We start from the raw sequence: 24,345 nt of genomic DNA, 5'->3' as shown, positions 1-24,345 counted from the left end.
TGTGACAAAGTTAGCATATTAAAAAGCAGAGACGTTACTTTGTCGAGAAAGGTCTGCATAGTCAAAGCTATGGTTTTTCCAGTATTCACATATGGATGTGAGAGCTGGACCTTGAACCGTGGTGTTGGAGAAAACTCTTGAGAGTCCCTTAAACTGCAAGGAGATCCAACCAGTCCATCCTAAAGGAGATCAGTCCTGAGTGTTCATTGGAAGGACTGATGCTGAAGCTGAAACTCCCAAACTTTCGTCACCTGATGTGAAGAGGTGACTCACTAGAAAGACTCTGATGCTGGCAAAAATTGAAAGCAGGAGGAGAAGGGGACGACAGAGGATGAGACGGCTGGATGGCATCAGTAGGACATGAGTTTGAGCAGGCTCCAGGAGATGCTGAAGAACAGGGAAGCCTGGTGTGCTGCAGTCCACGGGGTTGCAAAGAGTCGGACATGGCAGAGAAACTGAACGACAAGAAATAAATAACTCTGCCAACAAAGCTTAGGACTTAGAGTAAATGGACATTCTCAAAACACATACAGTGTATTAAACACAGATTAATAAAGTAAGACGTAGAAAACCTCAATATCCGTTAATCATTTTTAAAAAAGATATCAGAAGTGCTTCCATGGACAAAAGACCGGTCCCAGATGGTTTTACAAATAATTTTAATCTTACACAACGATTCCGAAAGACACAAAAAGAACTGCCGCAACCCCTTATGAGGCTGGCTTAATCTCGATGCCAAAACCTGACCAGGATATAACAAGAAAGAAAAATCATAATCTACTTCATACATGAACATAAGTGTTCTTTAGAAAATGAATAAACTGAATCTATTAAAGAGCTAATAGATTACGATCAAGTTGGGCTTATTCCAAGAATGCAAAGTTAATTTAATGTTTAAAATTATCAATTAATATAACATTCACAGATTAAAAGAGTAAAATTATATAATAATCATATTAATAAATACAGAAAAAGCATTTGATAAAATATAATATCAATTTATGATTAAAGAAACAAACTCTTAGCAAGCCTTCTTGGAAGAAAGAAATTTTCTTAACCTTTTAAATAAAGGTTTAAGTGAAAAAGCATGGAATATTTTTCAGGCAACTAGGAATAAATCTAGTAAACACTGGAAACGTTTATAAAGAAAATTATAAAGCTTCACTTAAAAAATATTTTTAAAGGTCTAAATAATTAGAGACATCTAACTTTCCCCCAACTAAGTTATTCGATGAAATGTATTGGGTCGGCCACAGAATCGTTTGTGTTATTCTGTAAGGAGTTACAAAAAACCTGAATGAATAAACTTTTTTGCCAATCCAATAATTCCAGTCAAAATCTCAACAGGTTTTTTTTTGGTGGAACTTGAAAAGCAAATATGAAAGTTTATATGAAGGCTCAAAGGCCTGAGGACAGCCAGGACACCCCCAAGAAGCGAGTTACGGGGTGGACCGACCTCATGGATAATAACATTGTGAAAATGATGATAGAGCAGCAACCACCTGAACGATGGGGACGAGTGGGGAGCTCACAGTCAGCTCCTCCCATGGACCCATGTTTGATTTAAGACCAGAGTGGTCCTGGGGAGAAACAGGGAAAGGAGACTTTTCAATACGTGATGCTGGACACGTGGGTATCCCCACGGGAAAATGACCCTGGATCCTTATCTCCCATACACAAAGCAGTCAGTTCCATAGGGACTCTAGCTTCAGGGATGAAAGATAACCTGAGAGGGCTTCAGAAGATAACAAGAAAGGCTTTTTAAACCAGACACAGAACTACTATCCTTGGATAGGACTGATTCAACTGATTCAATTATACTTTAAGAACTTCTGTTCCTCAAAAGATCCCATAAGAGAAAGCAAAGACAGGACACGAATTGGGAGAGTTTCACCACACAGGTAACTAACAAAAGCCTTTTGAACTATACATAAAGAAGTCTGACAAATTATTCTGAAAGAGACAGCCCAAGTAGAAAAGAAGACTTCTACATGTGCTTTATACAAGAGAAAAGCTCAATGACCAACAAACAAAAAGGTGTTCAACCTCACTGATAATGAACAACACACCACTTAGACCCACAATGGGGCACCACTGACCAGCGCCCACCAAGTCTGAGCGTTGGTGTTGGGAGCCACGTGGGCTCTTGGGCACTGCTGGTGGAGAAGAGAATGGACACAACCACTTTGGAAAATGGTTTGGAATTATTTGGTAAAACTGAAGATACATGCACCCTACGGTCCAACAACTCTGCTCCTAGGAGTCCACCTGACGAAAGGCTTGCACACAGGCATCAGAACTGTGTCAGGATATCTGACAGCCCACGTACCCACTTACGGCAGACGAGAAACAGAAATGCGGGTGTATTTATACAAGAAAGTACCATTCGTATAAATGAACACACTGCTGCTGTATGCAAGACGGATAACCTCAGAAACACAAAGCTAAGCAATGAAAAAAAGAATAAGAATGTATTATTATTGAGTACAATTCCATGAAAATTTTTTAAAATACACAAACCCAGAAATTTTTATTATTTAGGAATACCAACATCTGTGGTATAGAAACACGAAAGACTGCTCAACAGAGAGTTCAGGAGAGCAGTTAACCTGTGCAGGGAGAGGTCGGGGTGGGAAAGTAGAGCATACAGGAAACTCAGCAACATTAAGGGTTTTTCCTTAAACATAGAAGCATTTATACATAGGTTACTTGCATTTTTATTTTAAATAGATTTAATAAATAGTCTTTTGCTTCTACTCAATATTTAATCATGTTAAAGGATTCCAAAATACCACATGTGAAGCTCCTGTGTTTGTTGTAATAATATTTATAGGAATGCCTTTCAATTATTGAAACATCACCATGTACAAATGCCTTCACCGCCCTGGCCAGGACAGCTGACTGCCCCTGAGGAACAGCTGGTGCCGCCAGGGTTGCCTAACCATCCTGACTGTCCCCATCCTGACTGTCCCCATGAGACGATAAGAGCTGCTGGTCAGGCTTCCCTGGTGGCTTGGAGGTAAACAATCCGCCTGCCAATGCAGGAGATGTGGGTTCAAGCCCTGGTGAGGGAAGAGCCCGTTTGCCCAGAGCAACCTAAGCCCAAGCGCTACGCTGCTGAGCCCGCGCTCCAGAGCTGTGAGCCCGCAACTGCTGAGCCCGCGCTCCAGAGCTGTGAGCCCGCAACTGCTGAGCCCACGCGCTGCCGCTACTGAAGCCCCCGCGCCCTGGAGCCCGGGCTCCGCGGTGAGAAGCCCCTGCGACGGGAAGCCCACGTTCCGCAGCACAGCGCAGCCGCGGCAACCGGGGAAAGCCGCGGGCAGCGGCGAAGACCTGGCGCAGCCAGCGATAGCACATAATAAACCGATTCTATTAAGAACTCACAGTTACGTATCTTGAAGAAGTAGCTCAAGTTCCTTGGCTTAACGGGGACCAAGTGGGAAAGTCAAAGTGTTAGTTGCACAGCCGTGTCCGACTGTACCTTACCAGGCTCCTCTGTCCGTGGGATTCTCCAGGCAAGAGTACTGGAGTGGGTAGTTCTTCCCTTTCCCAGGGGATCTCCCCCACTCAGGGATCGAACCCAGGTCTCCTGCATCGCAGGCAGATTCTTTACCATCTGAGCCGCCAGGGAAGCCCCAGTGGAAACCAAAAAGCTCTGTCATTCTCTGCATCAGGCTAAGATACTAGTTCAATCAATTCTTGGTTCAACAGCCGGAGAGGCCTGACCCTAACAGCAGGAAGAGCTCTCATCTCCCCCTAGCAGGGGCTGAGGAAACACCCACTACACCCCCAGGCGGGGGTAGGTCACAGCTGTCAGACAGGAGGCACACGAGGCCATCCCAGGCTTCCCAGAGTCTGCAGCTCTGCGGGAGACGAGCTGGTCACAAACAAACAGGTAACGCTATGGGCAGTTGGGACAGGTGCCCAGGGAGTCTTGTTTAGGTTGGTGTTGAAACGTTTTACCCAGGACAGGAAGAAACCATGGGATCTACTGACTACTGGCCCCCGACTTCTAATAAAGTATTCTTGGGGAGAAGTTCCCCATCGCGAAGGAAGAAATACAAATATTTAAAAAGCAAACAAGTCATCAGGGCTCTGAGCCCTGCTGCCATATGCTCTGCTTTTTTGAGCTCACAGCTTAACATTAAAATAACAGGCTCGCATTCCTCAAATATCTCTACTGCTGTTCCTTACTTCCACTACTTGAAAAGGCTGTCAGCTGCTGTCACTTGGAGGCATTACCATATTAGCCACCACTGTTTACTGCTTGCCAATCCAATAATTGGCAAGTGTGGCGCGGCCATTAGTTTAATAAGCCTGCTCTTCTCTCGGATGACACCCCAGGCTGTCTACGAGAGAGCCACAGGCTGGAGTCTGACTTCTAACAAAGGTGCTGAGGGTGGGAGGCAGGAGCGATCACTTTATAAATATTGATGAGAGAAACGGAATTCAGTTGCATCAGGCTAAACTTTACTGATGGGCCCCATGTTTTTTTGAAGTGTTTCAACCACTTTATGGTTCCATGGGCTAACCAGCCTTGGATAAAATCCAGACATGTCCTCAGAGAGCAGAAAAGCAAGCTTGAGACCTGCAAGAAGTCAAACTCGGAGGCAAAGCCCTTTAATTCACTCCGCATAAATAGCTGAGCCTGCGGAAGAAACCTCCAGTCAGAGGTGTCCTGGATTATAACGAGAATTTTCTCGATGGGGAGAAGAGAAATGCCCTTTTCACTTGAAGACAAAGAAATGTTTGTAATGGAAATGTGTGAACCAATTTTCCAAGGGGAGTTGCTGAAACGCACTGATTAAAACCACAGAGAGGGGAGGAGGCAGAGAAATAAAGCCAAGGCTGAGCCACTTAAAATCTGCGTCGTTTCTGAAAGCGGAGAGAGCCAGCCCACCTTTCTTCCCCTGCCCTGGGCCGCCCCCACCCACTGCTGACCCTGCATTAGAGAATTAGAATCTGCCAGCCTGCAGGACTGCTCACTGTTTCTGACCACTGTGTACTGGTTACTAAGCTACTCCACCGAGGATAAAATGGGAACCAAAGACAATGTCCTTCCCAACCAAGCCTAATCACTGCCCTGGATTCAGGGATTCAGAGGGAAGAGGTGAAGATAAGCAGGCAATTCCAGCACACGGCAGTGTGTAATATTTCTTAGCTTACATACAAATATGTTGATTGATTTAAGGAATTCCGTTTCCAAGAGAATACAACTAAGACACAAAGGGGTCAGGTATCCTGATCAAAGCCGCCTAAAATATAGCAATCGCCTGGAATTTGTGCAAGTCCTTGGCAATGCAGGGTCAACAAGCTATAAAGCAATGATTCCCAAATTTCAGTCACTGGCGTTTATTCAACGTCGCTTTTGCCATATCCACATATATGCATATTTTCCTTTAAATTCACCTTAACTCATTAAAAACTTTTTAGTCTCCCTCTGAGCAATCGTTTCTATGAAAGCACACTTTGATATGCAGCTATGTTTTTTCTAATGTTCATTTAAAAATGCATAACTGTTAAAATGAAACAGTTCATCCATAATGAATTTCAAATCATCTTGTATACCTCAAGGGTACACACTGGAAAAAAAGGGATAAAGTATTTCAGCTCAGGTTGACTTGAGAGACTGTTTCTAATATCATAAAAAAATAAGAGTAAAGAGGATTTTGTGCTATTCACCACCAGGATGTTCATGAAGGACTTGGATAGATTGAAGAGATAAATTTCACACCTTCTGTATAAGGAAAAATAAGTAAGTCTGGGATCGCTTACATGAAATTTTCTGGATACTCGCTCAGGGCCATGTCGATGATGTTCAGAGCGTCGTGGTAATGCTTCTGCGCTGAGAGCAGGAGGGCGAGGAGGTGCAGGGAGTTGGCGTCGTCGCCTTGAAGTTGAAGAGCTTGGCGGACATATCCCAGAGCCTCTGGGATCTGGTTTAAAATAAAACCCAGAAGAATTCTCAGACACACGCACACACCCAGCCACACGCACACACCCAGCCACCATTTCAGTATCTGAAAGTCAAAGTATTAGTCACTCAGTTGTGTCCGACTCTTTGCGGCCCCGTGGACTGTAGCTGCCAGACTCCTCCGTCCGTGGGATTCTCCAGGCAGGAAGACTGGAACTGGTTGCCATGCCCTCCTCCAGGGGATCCTCCCAACCCAGGGATCGAACCCAGGTCTCACACACGGCAGGCAGACTCTGTGCCGTCTGAGCCCCCGGGGACGCCTCCGATTCTCTGTAAATATTGGGAGTTGTTTCACCATGTGTGACATTCAGATTTTAAGCCGTACTTATGGCCGCCCCAGGATATTAACCACAAACACTAAGACAGAGGCCCCTTCAAATGACAGAATGACCGATGAAGTGATGCAAGAGACTGCTTCTCAGCATAACTGCCAGTCCCAAATCTTCCATTTCTCCCTAAATAAACAATCTCTCTCTTTTCCCACACAACTGCTTTACTTTTGATTATGCCCAAGATAATTTCACTCTAAATGGAGACATAACAAATTGCCAAAAGTTTTTAAACTGCCTTAGCTGAACAGTTCCCATTTTTTCCCAAGTAGCGCTGAAATGAAAGTACTTAGGAAGTTTCAAAACTTTAAACGGAGCTTTCCAAATGATCAGACACCTGTGATTCTTTTCAAGCTCCTTTGTCCTGGATCTGTATTAGACATCAAGGAGATACGCACACAAACAAAACGCCCACACCTTTCCAAACTACAATCCAAAATAACACCACCCAAGAAACAAACCACGAGGCCAAGCACAAAGCGGGTGTATCCAAGTGTGAGCGGGACCTGATTCAACTATACCCTTTAAAGTCTGCAGCTGTTCAAGACTTTCTTCAGAACCACCCAATACTGGCGTTGATAACATGCAGACGTGACGGATATTTGAACACCAGAGTTTCCATACAGGTTTAACAGTATTCACCTGCCGAGCAGGAGACCTGGGTGTGATCCCTGGGTCGGGAAGATCCCCTGGGGGAGGAAATGGCACCGACTAGTGTTCTTGCCTGGAGAACCCCACGGACGGAGGAGCCTGGCGGGCTGCAGTCCACGGGGTCGCAGAGTCGGGCACCGCTGAGCGCAGTGGCAGCGGCAGAGAGCGGGGCCTGGGGCCGGATTTCAGGGCAGGCTCACGACACACCTCCTCAGCACGCAGCCCAGGATGCCGCCTGCCTGCCCGCTCCGACCCCGGCCCGGGCTGGACCCCTCTGCCTCCTGCTTCCTCCCAGCCCCCATGACCGTGCTCCTTAGCAGGGAGCCGCAACCTCTGTCTGTCCCCACGTCTATTTGTTTTCCTCTCTGAAGTTCCATTTTTGATGAATATAAGTTAAAAATGCTGGTTTAGAGGGGCGTTCTGCTTCTGAGCCCTAGAATCCCAGCTATCACAGTGGGGGCCTATCGTCTCAGGGGGGTGAGGGGAGGGTCTGCAGTCCAGAGAGAGACTGCCTTGGGCGGGTCCCCCAGCCTCGTGCGGAGACCAGAGCGGCTCTACATCCCAGTTCCTCCCCCGCAACCTCCTTGGGGTCAGATAGCAACGGCTCTAAGGACAAGGGGGCTTCCTTGTGGCTCAGCTGGTAGAGAATCCGCCTGCAAGGCAGGAGACCTGGGTTTGATCCCTGGGTTGGGAAGATCCCCTGGAGAAGGGAAAGGCTCCCCACTCCAGTATTCCTACCTGGAGAATTCCATGGACTATATAGTCCAAGGGGTCTCAAAGAGTCCGGACATGACTGAGCGGCTTTCACTTTCATTTCGCTTTCACTAAGGACGAGGGCCCCTCCCCGTTGCCCTTCCTGCCTGGGGGGCAGGCACACAGCACAGCGTCCTGCTGGGGACCTCCAGAGGCCCCCGTGGCACCCACAGAGCCCCAGCAACTCCTTCCCTCCCTGGGGACAGCCTACTGCGCGGACAGCACTCAGCCTGGTATCTGGAGAGACAAAAAGGCAGGTACACTCGCGATGTCTGTTTTCAGGGAGGTCCAACCCAATCAAGAAAAAACGGATACAGGATTCAAAGTGGTGCCCTCAGAGGCCAGGCTGACCTGAAGAGTTCCAGGTTGGTTCCTGCATTCACCCAGCATTAGTGAGTGCCTACCACGTGCCAGGCAGCGTGTCAGCTGCCAGGGCAAAGCAGTGACGGTGCCTGTCGGGGGTTCCTGCCCTCGGGGAACCTGAAGTCTAGAGAGAAAGACAGCGGCGAGCGGGAGCACAGGGCAGGGGGGAGGGCGGAGGAGGGAGCCCGGTGAAGGGGCCTCACGGAGGAGGCGGGAAGAGGTGCTGGTGCCGAGGGAGGCGGGCGGTGGGTCCCCCCCGCCCCCCCAGCTCTCGCTGCACAGCGCGTGGTCAGGCCAGCGGTGAGCCGCGCGAGGCCGGGCGGCAGGACCTGGACACGGACGGGGTCTCTTGGTTCCCGCGGCCCCCGGCCCCCAGCGGGAGCCGCCTGGCGCCCTTCGCCAGGCTCCAGGAGGTCAGATGCGTGGGCACAGCCCGGCCTGCCGGGGGGAAGCGCGTGTCCGGGGAGCTGACCCCTCAGTCACCCTCGGGCCGGCGCCCGGGAATGTGCTGGGGTCACCAGCAGCGTCTCGCCCCGGTGGGCCGGCGGGCACGGGGCTGCCGCCCGGAAGGTGGAGACCGGCGGAGCGCGGCCCTGCGGCCAGGCGGGCACCGCGGGGGCTCGTTTCGGGGAGCCGCTGTGCGTCGCTGTTCACCCTCCTCCGTGTTTGACAGGGGCGGGTCTCCTCTGCGTGCACCGCCGGCATCCTCCGGCCGGCCGGCGCCCGGGCCCCTCCGGTGACGGTGACGGAGTCCCTGCCGCGCAGCTCAGCCCCGGGCTCTGTGAGCGAGCGGCGGGGGGGCGCCCTGGCGACCCCTGGGGTCACCAAGTGCTGCCCGTCCCCACCCGACCCGGGGAGCCCTCCCGATTGCGGGTGCGACCTCCAAAAGCAGGGCCCGGCCTGCCTTGTGTCTGCACAGCTGCTGCTCCAGCGGACGAAACCCGGGGCCTGTGCCGAGAACTCAGCGTCCCCAGGGAGAGGCTTCAGGGCAGCCCCAGGGGGCCGAATGCAGACGGCGCTGAGACTGGCCGGCGGGACTGACCTGTCTGGAGATGGCGAGCTGCAGGGCCAGGTAGAAGGCGGCCTGGTGGTCCGTGGGCGACAGGCTGTGGGCCCTGCAAGAGCGTGGGCAGCAGTTAGGGCGAGAGGCCACTGGCTGCCCTGTCCCACCAAGGACCCCCACTGGTACTTTTTACTTATACGCAGGCCCCATATTAACAACCTCTATGTTGCACACAAATGAAAGTATTTGATAGCCCTTATGGACTCAACGTCTTCTTTTTATACAAGATATCATCGTAGTCTGTCTCCAGTAAGTTCTTTTGACTAAAATCCTATTTGGGGGGACACTGGCGTAAACCGCAGACTCCTTGTGGTTCATTATTTGCACAGCATATCTTTTGACACCTCTTTACTTTCACATTTTCTATATTCTTATAATTCAGTGACCTCTCTTGCAAACAGATTAGAGTTAAATTGCTTATAAATCCAGTGTTACTGTCTTTGTCTAGCTCTATAACACAGTCATTTATAATTATTATACTGATTCATATATTTGGTTTTAAGTATTTCCTTTTTGGGGTGCTTTCTATTTTTCCTCCCAGATCCCGGTTTCTTTCTGCTTTCTTTCCTTATTTTGGAATTATTACTTTCTAATCAGCTTTAACTTTTAAACCAGTCATACATGTTGCTAAAAGTTTTACAGTATTTTTAAATATGAATACCCTTAGTACAATAAAGTCTAACTACAACTTAAAGGTTTTGTTTCATTTAAACTCTTCTCTGTCCACTAGCTAATGCAATGCACGTCTCCTCTTGGCCCTGCACGTGGGATGACACGTTTCTGGGTTTCATCTCGCATCGGCAATGGCAGCCGATGAGCCTGGCTTCGAGAAGGAGCCTGAGGTGGAGAATCCGCAGGACACTGTCTGACCCCCCTGGCGGGCGCCTCCCTCAGGCTGGGCAGGCGAGGCCACGTGTCACCCTGGGAGGCGTGAGCACTCCTGGCAGGCTGACGGCTGCTGTGGTTAAGTTTTGGCTTGGCCTTGATGCTACTTCATCCAAATTTCTGGATTTCAGAGAAACCATCTGAAAATCAAAGGCCTGGCTTTGCCTGTAAAATAAGGTTTTGGTTTTTTGATGAACTGCAGGGAGAAATGGAGAATACTCATTCACTCTTTTGAAGGTTCCACTAAGTCCCACGTAGTTTTCTAAAGACATGCAACTGTGACATGTAAGACTTCAAGCCCAGACACTAGACTGTCTACCAACTGGCTTTTGGTGCCAATAGGAAGAGGCTATACTGGCCTCTTACTTGATGGCAAGCATGTCATTCTTGCTTTTACGTGGAGGTCTACTGTATTTTATAAGCAACTCAAAATGTGGCTATGGATGAGACATAATTCTGTGTCTAACAGTCCGGTGGGAAGAGAAAAACAAACTTTCACTTTCTTTAAAAGGCACTGTGGAGCAGACTAATCCCAAACGGGGAGGGCCAGACAGGGAGCAAAACTTCAGGCTGTCCTGTCAACGTTCTGTGCTTAAGGGAGGGTCTCCTACCAGCAAATTCAAGATGAAAAAGAATGCCAAATCACTATGGAGTCAACTGCGGCAAACACGCCGAGGATGGATTTCTATAGTAGTAAGGCCTTTTTAACGGGGCTGTCTGTCTGCTGTGGGGAAAAAAGCGAAAAAGTCTTCTGAATGTTTGCAACCCAGAAAATATGTGAACTTCAACAACCCGGGGCACTATCTGGGCAAAGACCCTGACACTGGGAAAGACTGAAGGCAGGAGGAGCAGGGGCGACAGAGGAGGAGGTGGCTGGAGGCACCACCGACTCGATGGACATGAGTCTGAGCAAGCTCCGGGAGTTGGTGATGAACAGGGAGGCCTGGCGTGCCGCAGCCCATGAGGTTGCAGAGAGTCGGACACAACTGAGCAACTGAACCGAACTGCTTTGGGCAAATGTTGTAGTTTATATGTGGGACTCGGGGGAACTAGGGGGATGAGGTGGGATCCTCTGTTCTTTTTACAATCTTAAGAGCAAAACTCCCATCCCTGGGAAATAAGCTTGCCTCAAAACACAGCTGGAGGACTTCTCTCACTTTAGTCTAAGAAGCTGAGGCTGAAGACTTGCCTTTGTTGCCCTTGGAGATGTTGTATTTCTAGCGGAGGCCTACTCAGAATGCCCCAGTTTTTATTACTTGACAGGCATTGGTTTTCCATGAATTTGTACATCAAAGAATTTTTTTCTTTGGTGTTCATAAAAAGTAAGATTGGAATGTCATGGTTTCTGTCTCTCCCAATTATTCAGGGAAAATGAATACAAAGTGAATTATGATGAGACTTTGAATTAGTTAGCATTATTTATTTTATCTCATCTTCTTTCACAATTAATAAAACCAGCTTCCTACAACCCTCAAAAAGAATTCCACAGAGCTATAATTTTCTCAGCACAGTTTATATTTTTTACAAATGAAGTTAAATTAAATCATGGTTGCCTCTACCCAACACCAACCAAGTAGAAAGCTGGCAGTGGTCTGGAGAACTCAGGGTGTGGATAAGAATGGTTCTGACCAAGGGTCCTTCCTACTTAGCATCTGCAAACTATTAACTATTAATCCACAGCACCAAGAAAGAGATGTACTGGAAATCTTGGCATCACGGGGGTGCATTAGGACATCTGAAGAACTGTCAATGCGGCTAATAATGAATGTACAGTCGCCAAATTTCTAATGAGTTAAAACTTAAACACACACAATTTAAAACAGCTTATTTCCATAACTTGGTTAAAGAGATAATCTGGTCACTTCAGCCTATGAAAGAAAAGAAGAAACACGGAGCTGCTCAAGAAAACTAGAAAAGCTCACGGTGTTCATCTCAGGTAGACTCTAAAAGCCTCTCTTCCGCTGTGCAGGACGACTTCAGCAGCGAGGCGTCCTGTGACACCGTATCTGTACGCCCACAGAAAACCTGCTCGACAGAAATCACCAAGCCGTGCAGGCGAGAGGAAGGGCGTTGGTGATCTTGAAAACTGCAAGCCTGCTGGACCCTGTATGTGAATAGAGAGCAGCCCTCTAAACCCCACTCCCATGCAGTGAGTATCTGGTGAAGCTGCCAAGAAAAATGCAAATTCCTAAAAGTGTCATCACAGAGAAGCTCACAAAGTGCTCCCCTTGTCAAAGCACCTCCATATTCATTAATTCCATGCTTCTTCCACAGGAGCAGAAACAGCTGTTAAACGACTGGCCCACTGAGGCCACCATCTATTCATCCACCCATCCATCTATCCGTCCATCCGTCCAGTCATTCATCTGTTCATCCAGCCACTCAGCCAGCCATCCAGCCATCCGTCCACATATGCAGTACCTACTGTGATGCCAGGCCCTCGCCCCAGTGAGAGCCCCTAGAAGCTGCCACTCAGATCAATTCATCTTAGAAAGCTCTGCAAACAACACTGTTTTTCTTCACTACACTTTGTACAGGACAAATGAGTCGGTTCAACCTTTTAGGCTGAACTTGTAAGCATATGAACAGCTGAAGATCTCAATATTATGGTGCAATCACGTAACTGGGATGTCTTCAAAAATCACCTTTCTGAATCCAAGAGGGAGCAAACCTTTTTGAATTCTGACTCCAGTCATAACTGAGTTATTTTTCACATGTTAGCTCTGCAACCTCACCACTTTTTGAGTTACATCATTTTCTTTTTAACCAAAAATTACCAAACAGTTGTATTAACAGAACTGTGAGAAGACTTAAAATATATGGTAAAAGAAAAATTCTCACCCCAATGATTTTTAAATATCCATTTACATATAAGAAGTAATACAAGTCCTTCTTATGTACTTAAAATCTTTCCCTTATAGATTTCTGTGACATGCACTGTCACAAACTAGGAGAGTCCTAGTTAATGGGTACTTGAAACAAAATATTTTGATTCCTTTGAAAAATATACTTAAATACACATAAATACAAATTTAGGTTAGCCTTCCCAAATATAATCACATGGGTTAGTAGGATTTTATTCCTCTTTATTCCCATATGAACAAATATTTTAAAAATCCCTTTGAATTAGAAACTAAGAAAAAGAGGGACAAAAAGAAATTCGGGCCAAGGGAACAGCTGTTACATAACACGAAGTTACGAGCTCTGCGGCTCAAGGCAGACCACCACCATGGTTGTTTTTAGAGAGCCAGTAAGATGAGCTGGTTTAAGAAAAGTGAAACAGATGTAATGACCACTTTCTTAGGCATCCATGTGTGGGTTTTACAAACTAGGACTGGAAAATTTAAAACTCCAAATCATTTGAAATGGAAATGCTCTCCACACTCGGTGCTGAAGAGCATCAACAGAAACTTCGCGCCGAGACAGGAGGTCTGTCTGCAGCTGTCAGTTGGTACTTTCTGTCATTAACCAGTCTGGGACTGGCAGTGTGAAGAGCTATGGTGAGCCTGCTAGAAAAGGGAAAGGAAAGAGATGAAAGCATCTCAGACTAACTGAAACCCAGCGGTAATGATTTCATGAAAAAAGGAGCACGTCCACGGTGACGGATCTGCCGGCAACCCTGGTTCTAAGAACAGAGATCCATCAACAATTATCAGGGACCAGAGAACGCTCACACTACCACACAGCTGCACTCATCTCACAGGCTAGTAAAGTACTGCTCAAAACTCTCCAAGCCAGGCTTCAGCAAGACATGAACCGTGAACTTCAAGCTGGTTTTAGAAAAGGCAGAGGAACCGGAGATCAAATTGCCAACATTGCTGGATCATGGAAAAAGCAAGAGAGTTCCAGAAAAACATCTGTTTCTGCTTTATTGACTATGCCAAAGCCTTTGACTGTGTGGATCACAATAAACTGTGGAAAATTCTGAAAGAGATGGGAATACCAGACCACCTAACCTCCCTCTTGAGAAACCTGTATGCAGGTCAGGAAGCAACAGTTAGAACTGGACATGGAACAACAGACTGGTTCCAAATAGGAAAAGGAGTCCGTCAAGGCTGCATATTGTCACCCTGCTTATTTAACTCCTATGCAGAGTACATCATGAGAAATGCTGGACTGGAAGAAGCACAAGCTGGAATAAAGATTGCCGGGGGAAATATCAATAACCTCAGATATGCAGATGACACCACCCTTATGGCAGAAAGTGAAGAGGAGCTAAAAAGCCTCTTAATGAAAGTGAAAGGGGAGAGTGGAAAAGTTGGCTTAAAGCTCAACATTCAGAAAACGAAGATCATGGCATCTGGTCCCATCACTTCATGGCAAATAGATGGGGAAACAGTGGAAACAGTGTCAGACTTTATTTTTTGGGGGTCCAAAATCACTGCAGATGGTGACTGCAGCCATGAAATTAAAAGATGCTTACTCCTTGGAAGCAAAGTTATGACCAACCTAGATAGCATATTCAAAAGCAGAGACATTACTTTGCCAACAAAGGTCTGTCTAGTCAAGGCTATGGTTTTTCCAGTGATCATGTATGGATGTGAGAGTTGGACTGTGAAGAAAGCTGAGCACTGAAGAATTGATGCTTTTGAACTGTGGTGTTGGAGAAGACTCTTGAGAGTCCTTTGGACTGCAAGGAGGTGCAACCAGTCCACCCTAAAGGAGATCAGTCCTGGGTGTTCATTGGAAGGACTGATACTAAAGCTGAAACTCCAGTACTTTGGCCACCTCATGCGAAGAGTTGGCTCATTGGAAAAGACTCTGATGCTGGGAGGGATTGGGGGCAGGAGGAGAAGGGGACGACAGAGGATGAGATGATTGGACGGCATCACCGACTCAATGGACATGGGTTTGAGTGAACTCCAGGAGTTGGTGATGGACAGGGAGGCCTGGCATGCTGTGATTCATGGGGTCGCAAAGAGTCAGAGATGACTGAGTGACTGAACTGAACTGAGATTCTCCCGAAACTTCAGGGTAGGTAACTGAGCTTCTAATATAACAACAAGAAATCAAGGTAACACAGATATTTCAGGCGACAGGATCAATACCAATTCTACATTGGACGTCATGGTGCTATACTCTCAGCGATTCGTTACACCTCCAGTAAGAATCAGATGGGGCACCGTGGTACAGGGCCTTCCCACGTGGCGCTGGTGGTAAAGAACCCGCCTGCCAGTGCAGGAGATGTAAGAGGCCTGGGTTCAGTTCCGGGTTGGGAAGATGCCCTGGAGGAGGGCACGGCAACCCACTCCCGTATTCCTGCCTGGAGAATCCCATGGGCAGGGGAGCCTGGCAGGCTACAGTCCACGGGGTTGCAAAGAATCAGACACAACTTAGCCGCAGCAGCAGTGGTGTAGTGGGTACCAGAGAAGCTGGTCAGCATCAGAGACCCTGACCTTCCCGACTTCCACAGCCACAGGCCTCTGGCTCTTCATCCCTGCATCTCAGACCCTCACCTGCAGTGAACACACACCTTGTCTCATCTATTTACTGATGTGGGCCAAGGCTCAAGTAAAGGGTTTGAAAGGGCCCTGGGACACACAAGCATTGTCTAACATAAGGCCTTCTCTAATTTCGTGAAAGGCACAGCGATGGGGGTGACCGTAAGGTGTTGCGGGACACGGCAGGGATAGAGAGCCCTGGGCCTGCTGGCCTGCCTGTCTTAGGTAGTATTTCAGAGACTGTCCTAATATCTGGCTTTTTTCATTTCCTAATATAAAAATCTGCAGCTTAACATGTTAAAAAAGAAAAAGGCAAGCAAAGAATGATCCTTTTTCTAGATGATGAAAAATGTCTTTAATAAAAGGAATCATCTCCGTGGACATAAAAAGTACCTCTCTTGGAGCTGAAATAACTTGATTAGGAATGAAAATGTGCCCAGATAAATAAACAGATGAAGAATGTGGATCAGCAAGGCAAGTGACGCAGCACGTTTTATGCTGTATGTTCGGTGCTCAAGAGGAAAGACTCCCGGGGTGGAACACTGTTTACATAATCCTTATAAATATCTCTTCTTTTTATACTCACCACACTCTGGTGTCATTGTGTACAGCCGAGTGAAGAGAGGAACTCCCACTCACCTCTGAAATGCAAGAAGTGCCTTTCTCTGAAGGACCTCCTGCATCCCTCGCAGAGAAGCTAAGGAAAGGGTTCAGTTAGTCAGTGACATGGAGATCAGGGAGTTTTCAACAAATATGAAACATCACAAAACCACACATTTGACTAAGAGCTAGACTCTGGGTGCCTACATGCCCGGTGCTATAGAGAATGGCAGACAAAGGCCAGGTCAACTGAGGTCCTTATGCTTGGGCATAACTCTGCAACCATGCCAAGGGGAGAATGGGCAGTGGCTGGTCAATCTTGGTACCCCCAGGAAAAGGGGCCCATCTTCAAAAGACCAGCTGGGAATTCCAGAGAGGAAAACATTCTCAAGGGCAGGCGTGTAATCCCCAGGTGAAGCAAGACTCTGCCAAAATGGACTAGGAGAGATTCAAGCACCAGTGGGTGGATTAGACAGTCTTCAGAGAGCCTTCTGGCACCAAGAACCAAGGACACCAGCCTAAGGCCATGAAAGACCAGTTTAATTCAGGTAGGCAATGACAGGACCTCTGATATCTTGATGTGAACCCCAGAGACAGACCGGGCAAGCTCAATAGAGAGACTGTAAATCAGCTCAACCCTGCCCCTGTGTACAGCACATGAGAAAGGGTACCTCAGAATCTGGTAGAAGCTAAAAAGATACTCCTTACTGCAACAACAGAAAAAGTCCTGGAGGAGCCTGCTTATGGTTGCCTCTGGAGATGGCCCTTATCTAACGAATCCAGCAAGGCAGAGCCCATCCTGACATCGCTCTGAGGGTGGCAGAGGGCTGCCAGAACTGGGTGTAGCTGAAACCCATGGCTAACTCAGAACAAGAGTAAGTGAGCTAGAGGGAAGCAGAGGGGTGAACCAGGGGAACCACGGACACAGATGAACCCAACAGGGCCATGGGACTCACCCAGAGTTACAGGGCTCATCAGGGGTACAGACCAAACAAAGAATTTACATGGATAAATACAAGGTACTAAACTTCACTTCACTGGAAGTCTGCTACAGTTAAAAGATGTTTTGGGTATTGCCAGTATATCAAGTGTATATGAAAAATTAGCAAAAAATCCATGACTGAGAATCAGTGGATATGCAAAATTTCTCCAGGATCTTTAGGGATCAAACCCAGGTCTCCTGCATTGGAGGCAGACACTTTAACCTCTGAGCCACCAGGGAAGCCCCTTTGATATTTTAGAGCAGAGGAAAGAAATATTTGGGGTAACATGTGAAATAAACTCTAGCAATATTACAAAGGAAGAAAAAGGAGATGATGCTAGGGTAGTGTTTTCTCCTAAGGGGGCTGTGATTTCTGGGGACACACAGAGGGCTCCCAGCTGGCTGGCAAAGTGCTATCTCCTGAGCAGGGTGGCGACTGTAAGGATACTTTCCCTTATACTAATTTATTGAGTTAGATAATCATTTTTTAGATTTTTTTTTGGTATCTGTGTTATATTTCACAGCAAAACATTCAAGAAATAATAGAAAGAGTTCATAAAAACAATTTAGCAATTCACCCTTTCTGCAAACATTGAACTGAAAACCTCATTAAGTGCAGAAAACATACTTAAGACTTTTTTTTAGCCAAGAACACATCTCCTGAAAAAGTAAATACGTCCAGAGCGTAGGGTCACCGCATGGATTGTGCACCCCTGGATACACACGCACGTGCCTGTGAGCGGAGACGTGCAAATGGAGGGGGCGGGCCCTGAGAAACCAAGGGGGGCTTTCTTGGGGAGGTGAGCCCCGAACACTCCTGCATTCCTGGGCCTAAGACCAACATCCCTTCACACAGGGCGGGCTCGGCCGGGGCTGGGGCACAGCTGGCTGCAGGCCAGGGGGGTTGCGTCGTCTCTCGGAGCACAGCTCTGGGCAGACCCCCACCTCTGCCAGCCGGGGTGGCCCCCGGGAAGAGGGGCCTGGGCGCCCAGGCCCAGGGCCATCGTCACCCGCTCCTCGTCTCTGCCCTGAGCCGAGAGGACGCCGGGGGCAGGGCCCCCAGGACAGGGGGACCCGCCCCGCGCCTTCCGGAGACTCGGGGCAGCGGCGGTGCCGCCAGCGCCCGGGGGTGGCCCCACTCACCATCAGTGGCCTGCAGACTGTAGGTCAGCCCCAGGGCCAGGTAGCCTTTGGCCTTGAACTCTGACGTTTTCTCTCCCGCATCAACCACCGTTTTGGCAAACTTCTCGGCTTCTTCCAACTGAAAAACCAGATCAGTTAAAAACAACAACAACCTGCAGAATTTCTAATGAGAGTTCCCCAAAGCATCTGCTGCCAAAGACGATTTCTGATGAGTCACTGTTAAAATAAGTCCCCAGCCTTCCAGGGCCACTCTGGAAACTGCGTTCTCTTAATTTGAGCCTCTCAAACAGGCCTCAGGACCCCCACCTGGCCTTTTTTCTTTAAACTACCCAGTGTTGCTTCTCTGCCTCTTCCCCAAGGCCCCTTTCACACTCTGTGGGGCTATTCCGTCTCTGCTCTTCCCCAGCTGGCTCGGTGGCTGGGCTGTGCTGGGCACTCAGAAGTCACACACGTCTGTGTGTGTGATTAGCAAAGAACAAAGGCCTTGAAATGGTTTGTGCTTCAGTCTTTCCTTTTTAGCATGAAACACAGAGTCCTTTAGGCTCGGATTTTCTCTCCTGTTAAAAATTTCAAAACTCCACCTATTTATTTTATTGAGTTGGCCAGAAAGTTCGTTCAGGCTTTTGTACGCACAGGCCAGAAACCCGAATGAACTTTTTGGGCAACCCCATACACCACATAAGGCATGGCTCTCACCCCAGCAGCTTCCAGTGGGAAAGCAGTGCAGCCGCAAACCACACCCATAGTCAGGCGACCTTCTGACACCTCATCAGAGACAAAAGTAGCAAGGTTTGCTCCTTTGGGGCATGGTAAGTATTGATGTTACCATGGGGGACAGTACATGGAAGACAGTTGATTACACTCTTTCCGTCTGTGGTATTTTGAAATTTTAATAATAAAAATATTTAAAAAACACAAATGACTTGCTATTCTCATCTTGAAAAAAAGAGGTTCATTTAAGGCGTCATGGAGATGAACAATGTCATGGCTGGAAGCTGTGTGGCAGAGTCACAGCTGGAAGCTGGCATGCTCAAAGAGCAAAGGTTTGGTCCCCGGCCCTGGCCCCCCTCAGAAGCTGCCTGCTTGCCCCTCGCTTGCCACGCCGAGCTGCTGAGACCTGCGTGGGCCACACGCCGCCTTCACAGCTGTGATTCAGGTGAGAAAATGCCTTTTTTCTTCCACATTGCCCGCTCCCCCACCTCCGTTCCCCCTCCGCTGAGTGAGAATAAACGGAAACAAACAAGCAACAAGGACCATACTAAAAGCCTTAGCCAAGAGCCTCTGGCTTGTTTGGGCAACTTCTTATCGCTAACCTCAACATGAAGTCAGGGGGGGACAGCGAGAGTCCACTGCACGGGGCAGTCAGCGATACACCGTCTCAGCGACAGCCTGAGGTCTCTAGCGTCTGCTCAAAGGGTATATTTTTGAGAAGTGCACCGAATCAGTAGACACGAGTGTGAGCAAACTCCGGGAGACAGGGAAGGACAGGGAGACCTGGTTTGCTGCAGTTGGCGGCGTCACAAAGAGTCGGACACGAACAACAACAATCGCTACAGATCAGGCTCCTCCCAAATTCTAACCCGAACAAGAACGTTTGAGAGGAAAGCCTCTGTGCAAGGAGAGGGATGAGGGGGGCTGGGTTTACACACGAGCTAAAGCGGAGGGTGACTCTTGGCTTTACAGAAGAGCTCAGGCTGCGAGGGAACCGCTAAGGGGCCAGCCCTTTCCGGTCCTGCATGACTTGCGTACAGGATGCGTCTGAGACTGCGTTCCAGTTCTGTCTCACCATTTCCACCTCTGAAGCATATTCCCATGAAAAAGAAGCACCTGGAGTTTTACTGGTTCCTGAAGCCCCCGGCGTGGGAGCTAAGGCCTGAGAAGGCCAGAGGCCCAGGCCAGGCGCCCGGGGCTCGAGCGGCCTTGCTTGTGGGCAGCCAGTGGGCCCCTACTGCCCCCTCTCCACCCCGATGAGGGGGAAGGGTTCACGGGCACTCACCCAGTGCAGGGAGCCCACACACAGCTTGGCGGCCAGCAGCGGGATGGCGGCGTCGTCCGGCTTCAGGCGGATGCACTCCTTCAGCACCTTCACGGCTCGTGCGGACTTGGCGAAAGGAGAGCCTTTCTGTGAGACTCAGCGTTTCTGAGCAGAAGCAAAACCTGAAGTCTTCCCAGAGGGGTTTCTGGTGAGGACACCCTCTAAGTGAGGTGTTCCAACTTGGGCCCAACCGAGCAGGGGTCTGGGGATGGTGGTAACCAGGGTTGGAACTTCTGGGGGACTGGGGAGTAAACCGTGGTCAAAGCAAGTGAAAATGCTTCCCTGGAATCGGTGCCCTCGCTTTATTCCCTACCTGGGTAGTCGCTGTAAAAGTAAGGGAAAGAAGACAGCGGAGGTTCATGGCATTATAGAAAATAAACTACCCAACTTAAAATGTGTGTGTGTCTATGTGTTAGTCGCTCAGTTGTGTCTGACTTTTTGCGACCCCATGGACCGTAGCCCACCAGGCTCCTCCGTCCATGGAATTCTCCAGGCAAGAATACTGGAGTGGGGTGCTATTCCCTTCTCCAAGAGATCTTCCCAACCCAGGGATCAAAGCCCGGTCTCCTGCACCGCAGGCAGATTCTTTACCAGCTGAGCCCCCAGGGAAGCCCAGTTTAAAGCGCACCATACGAAATCTCTGTCTCCACTTGCCCGAAGAAAACCTTGTGTCTCAGACTTGACTATTTACTAAAGGGCCCAAATTAACAAGAAAAACGGTGGCCACTGTCTTTATCGAGAGGGTTTGTGCAGGGACTATTTTAAGCAGCTTGTGAGTATCATCTCACTGCCTGATGACAAGTCTGTAAAGCTGGTACCACACGTCTATGGGGTGGGCACCGAGGGACCCGCCGGGGGGCTTGTGGCCGAGAGCGCAGCACCAGGCCCCTCTCCACAGTCCTCGCTTTCAACCACACAAGCCTAACCACACACAAGCTGACACAGCCATGTCTTGCCAATGATAACTAACAGACGCGCCCCTCCAGGAACAGCTGACACGCTTAGACGAGCAAAAGGGGTCGGTGTGAAGAACCGACCTTAGTTTAAGCCATATCTTAATAAAGTTACAACAACTAGAAAAAATGCCAGAATTTCAAAATTTTTCTTCTCAGTAATGTCTCCATGTTGGCCCCCAAATAATTAAACGTGACCATTCATTTCTGAATGACCACAGGAGTGTTTCAGAGAACTGGTGCAGACGTCTACCGGGCCCCACCTCATCCCATGAAAGTCAAGTTAGCCACGGATGCGGGGGACTGCATGTCGCAGGGAGAGACTCACTTTTCCAGCAGCCATGAGCGACAGAGCAAACTGGTACCAGAGGTGGAACTCCTCGAAGGCAAACTTCATGGCTCTTTCTAAGCACTGGTTCGGAAAGAAGAAGGCAGACAGACGGGATGAGCTGCCGGCGTCCCGGTTGGACAGGTGTGAGTGTGTGTCTGGCACACGGAGGCACGTCCTGCCAGACCTGCCTCATGGAGCGCTGAGCGCACCCTCCCGCAGTGAGTGCCCCCGCGGGCCCCCAGCCACACACTGTGCCACAGGCCGGGACGGTCTGCAGCTGGCTAACACAGCCTTTTCTGGTTCAGTCTCAGCATATTTTATTTACAGTCCATTTCATGCATCTTAGTGTATAGTTCTGAGAGTTTGGACAAATGTATATAACAATGTAATCACCAATACAGACTAAATGAAGTGCAGTCCAATCTGCCATCCCCCCAGATTCTCCCGTGTTCTTTTGCAGAGAAACTGTTCCTGCACTGCCTCCGACCCCCCCAACCCCCGCCACTTCAAGACTGGAACCTACATTTGTCCTTATGAGTTTTCCTTTGCAAGAAATGTCATAGAAATGAAGTCACGCAGTATGTAGCTTTTTGAGTGTGGTTATTTCCATTTTGGATAACGCATATGACATTCATCTATCTGTACAACACAACCCTTGATCCCAAAGAGCTTTTCATGTGGTACAGGGAAAGAGGAAGGTACAGTAAACTGCTCAAACGCAAGGTCCTGACCGACAAGGTTCCCGAGAGGAGGAAACGGAAAGCCCTGGGAAGGCAGTCTTGGGGAACAGGAACGGCATCCTGGAAGAATGCACTTGAGCTGGGCTTTCACAGACGAGAAGGGAAAACACACAGCTGGGATTTGGAACTGGTACTTCTGGGTGTCCCGGTAGCTCAGTCAGTAAAGAATCCGCCTGCAGTGCGGGAGACCTGGGTTCGATACCTGGGTCGGAAAGACGCCCTGCAGAAGGAAATGGCAACCCACTCCAGTATTCCTGCCTGGAGAATCTCATGGACAGAGGAGCCTGGTGGGCTACCGTCCACGGGGTCACAAGAGTTGGACACGACTGAGCGACTTCACCACCGCCGCTCCCGGAAGAGGGCGGGCACACAGACACGGGGGCAGGAGCGCAGGCTTCTCCGGCAGCCCCAGAGTCCTCAGCGTGCCGGGGGCAGGCGGCCCAGTGCGACCCGCCGAGGGCTCCAGGGCTGGAGGCAGGCGTGGCTGGGGCTGCAGTGCTGAGCGCCCCACGGGCCTCGCCTCCTCTGACTGCCCCTCCCTCCCCACCAGCCGCGCTCCCCGGCCTCTGTGCTCCCAAAGTTCACCCCTGTGTCAACGCCGCCTCCTCGCCCACCCGCCTCAGCCCAGCCCGGCTGCACTCTGAGAAAGTACCCAGGGCAAAGATCCTGGCTCCCGTCTCTCCAGGGGCAGAGCTACAAATCCAGGCCACCCAGACGATGAGGAGCCTCTGGCTTCCGCACAGAGTGGCACGGCCACCCCAGAACCTCAGGGAGATTGCGGGTGGGGAGGGGTGCACGCCAGGGTGGGGAAGGCCAGCCCTGGGGGGACACGGGGGCAGGGGCCTTCAGAGCCGAGCGCAGAGCTGAGGGACGTGGCTACAGGCAGCATCAGCAAGGAAGGGCCACTCAGGAAGGAGCGGGGGCTGGTGAGTGGGGGAGGGGACCCCAGAGTGTCGGCCTGCATACCGAGGAGCAAACACATGGCGCAGAAAGCCTGTGTGTGTGTGTGCTCATCAGAGGGAAGGACAGAGAAAGAGACAGACAGAAAGGCGCTCTAGAATTAAGGGAGAGTGCGGAGGCAACCTGGGGGGAACAAGTGGGCAGAGAAGAAACGGGATACGCCAGAGGCCCAGGCCCCCAGAGTGACGGACACTGGGCCGAGGCCTTCCCGCCAGGAGGCAGGTTCTGCAGGGCGCAGAGGAGCGGCCCTTGGACCCAGAGACGCAGCTCAGCCCGTTTCCTCTCTAAAGATGGAACGAGCCAGCTGCTGGGAGGAACGGAAAGGAAGAGGGCTAGGAGCTTCCAGAATGAACAGAGCAGAGCGTGCCCTGGGAGGCTCTCGCCACGGCGCCCACGGCAGCCTGTGGCCGCTTCTCTGCAGTGAAGCCCCTCGCGGCTCGGGGGTAGAAGGCAGGCGGTGCTCAGGAGGAGCAGAGGCGAAGAGGGGCGTGCTCAGCGTCCGACTCTCCGTGACCCACGGACTGCAGCCCACCAGGCTCCTCTGTCCACGGGACTCTATCAGGGAAGCCCCAGGGGCTCAGCAGTAAAGAATCCACTTACCATGCAGGAGACCTGGGTTCGATCCTGGGTCAGGAAGATCCCCCGGAGAAGGGAGTGGCAACCCACCCCTGTACTCTCGTCTGGGGAATCCCATGGACAGAGGAGCCTGGTGGGCTACAGTCCCTGGGGTCACAAGAGTCGGACACGACCGAGCGATTAACACAACGGCAAATGGTGACGCCGATACAGGATGTGAGATGGACACTGCCCCCTCATTATGACCACACTGGAGACACACAACCCAAATCTCAGGGCTGGCCACGCGACTCCATCCTGCACCAGGATGTCCGCAGGAGTTAAAGGGAGGAGCTCTCAGCGGGCACACACTTTGCCCTCGGCCCGGGAAACAGACTCCACATTGGAGGTGGTGCGGCCAGGAAACGAGAGCCCTGAAGACAGACGTGCCTCCTTGGGACACCTGAGCAGAGAGACGGGCTGGCCCGGGGCCGCGGGGCACTGCAGACGTGCCTCCCTGGGATGCCTGAGCAGAGAGACGGGCCGGCCTGGGGCCGCGGGGCGCTGCAGACGTGCCTCCCTGGGAT

At 49.9% G+C, this 24,345-nt stretch overlaps 1 protein-coding gene across 8 annotated transcripts in view; it reads right to left on the bottom strand.

The window, feature by feature from the left end:
- The window catches only part of TTC7B (tetratricopeptide repeat domain 7B), a 240,733-nt gene that overhangs the window by 75,107 nt on the left and 141,281 nt on the right, over positions 1–24,345 (bottom strand). For all 8 annotated transcript variants that reach the window (XM_040227474.1, XM_040227473.1, XM_040227472.1 and 5 more), the window contains 6 exons: positions 21,501–21,584; positions 20,181–20,285; positions 18,185–18,302; positions 16,099–16,156; positions 9,113–9,185; positions 5,776–5,936 (listed from right to left, as the gene is read on the bottom strand). In XM_040227474.1, the coding sequence (XP_040083408.1) occupies positions 5,776–5,936; positions 9,113–9,185; positions 16,099–16,156; positions 18,185–18,302; positions 20,181–20,285; positions 21,501–21,584 (599 nt within the window). The remainder of the gene's footprint in view (positions 1–5,775; positions 5,937–9,112; positions 9,186–16,098; positions 16,157–18,184; positions 18,303–20,180; positions 20,286–21,500; positions 21,585–24,345) is intronic.

This window comes from Oryx dammah, unplaced genomic scaffold (genome assembly GCF_014754425.2).
Source record: "Oryx dammah isolate SB20612 unplaced genomic scaffold, SCBI_Odam_1.1 HiC_scaffold_26, whole genome shotgun sequence".
Taxonomy (NCBI): domain Eukaryota; kingdom Metazoa; phylum Chordata; class Mammalia; order Artiodactyla; family Bovidae; genus Oryx; species Oryx dammah.
This window is presented reverse-complemented; position numbering and strand designations above follow the sequence as displayed.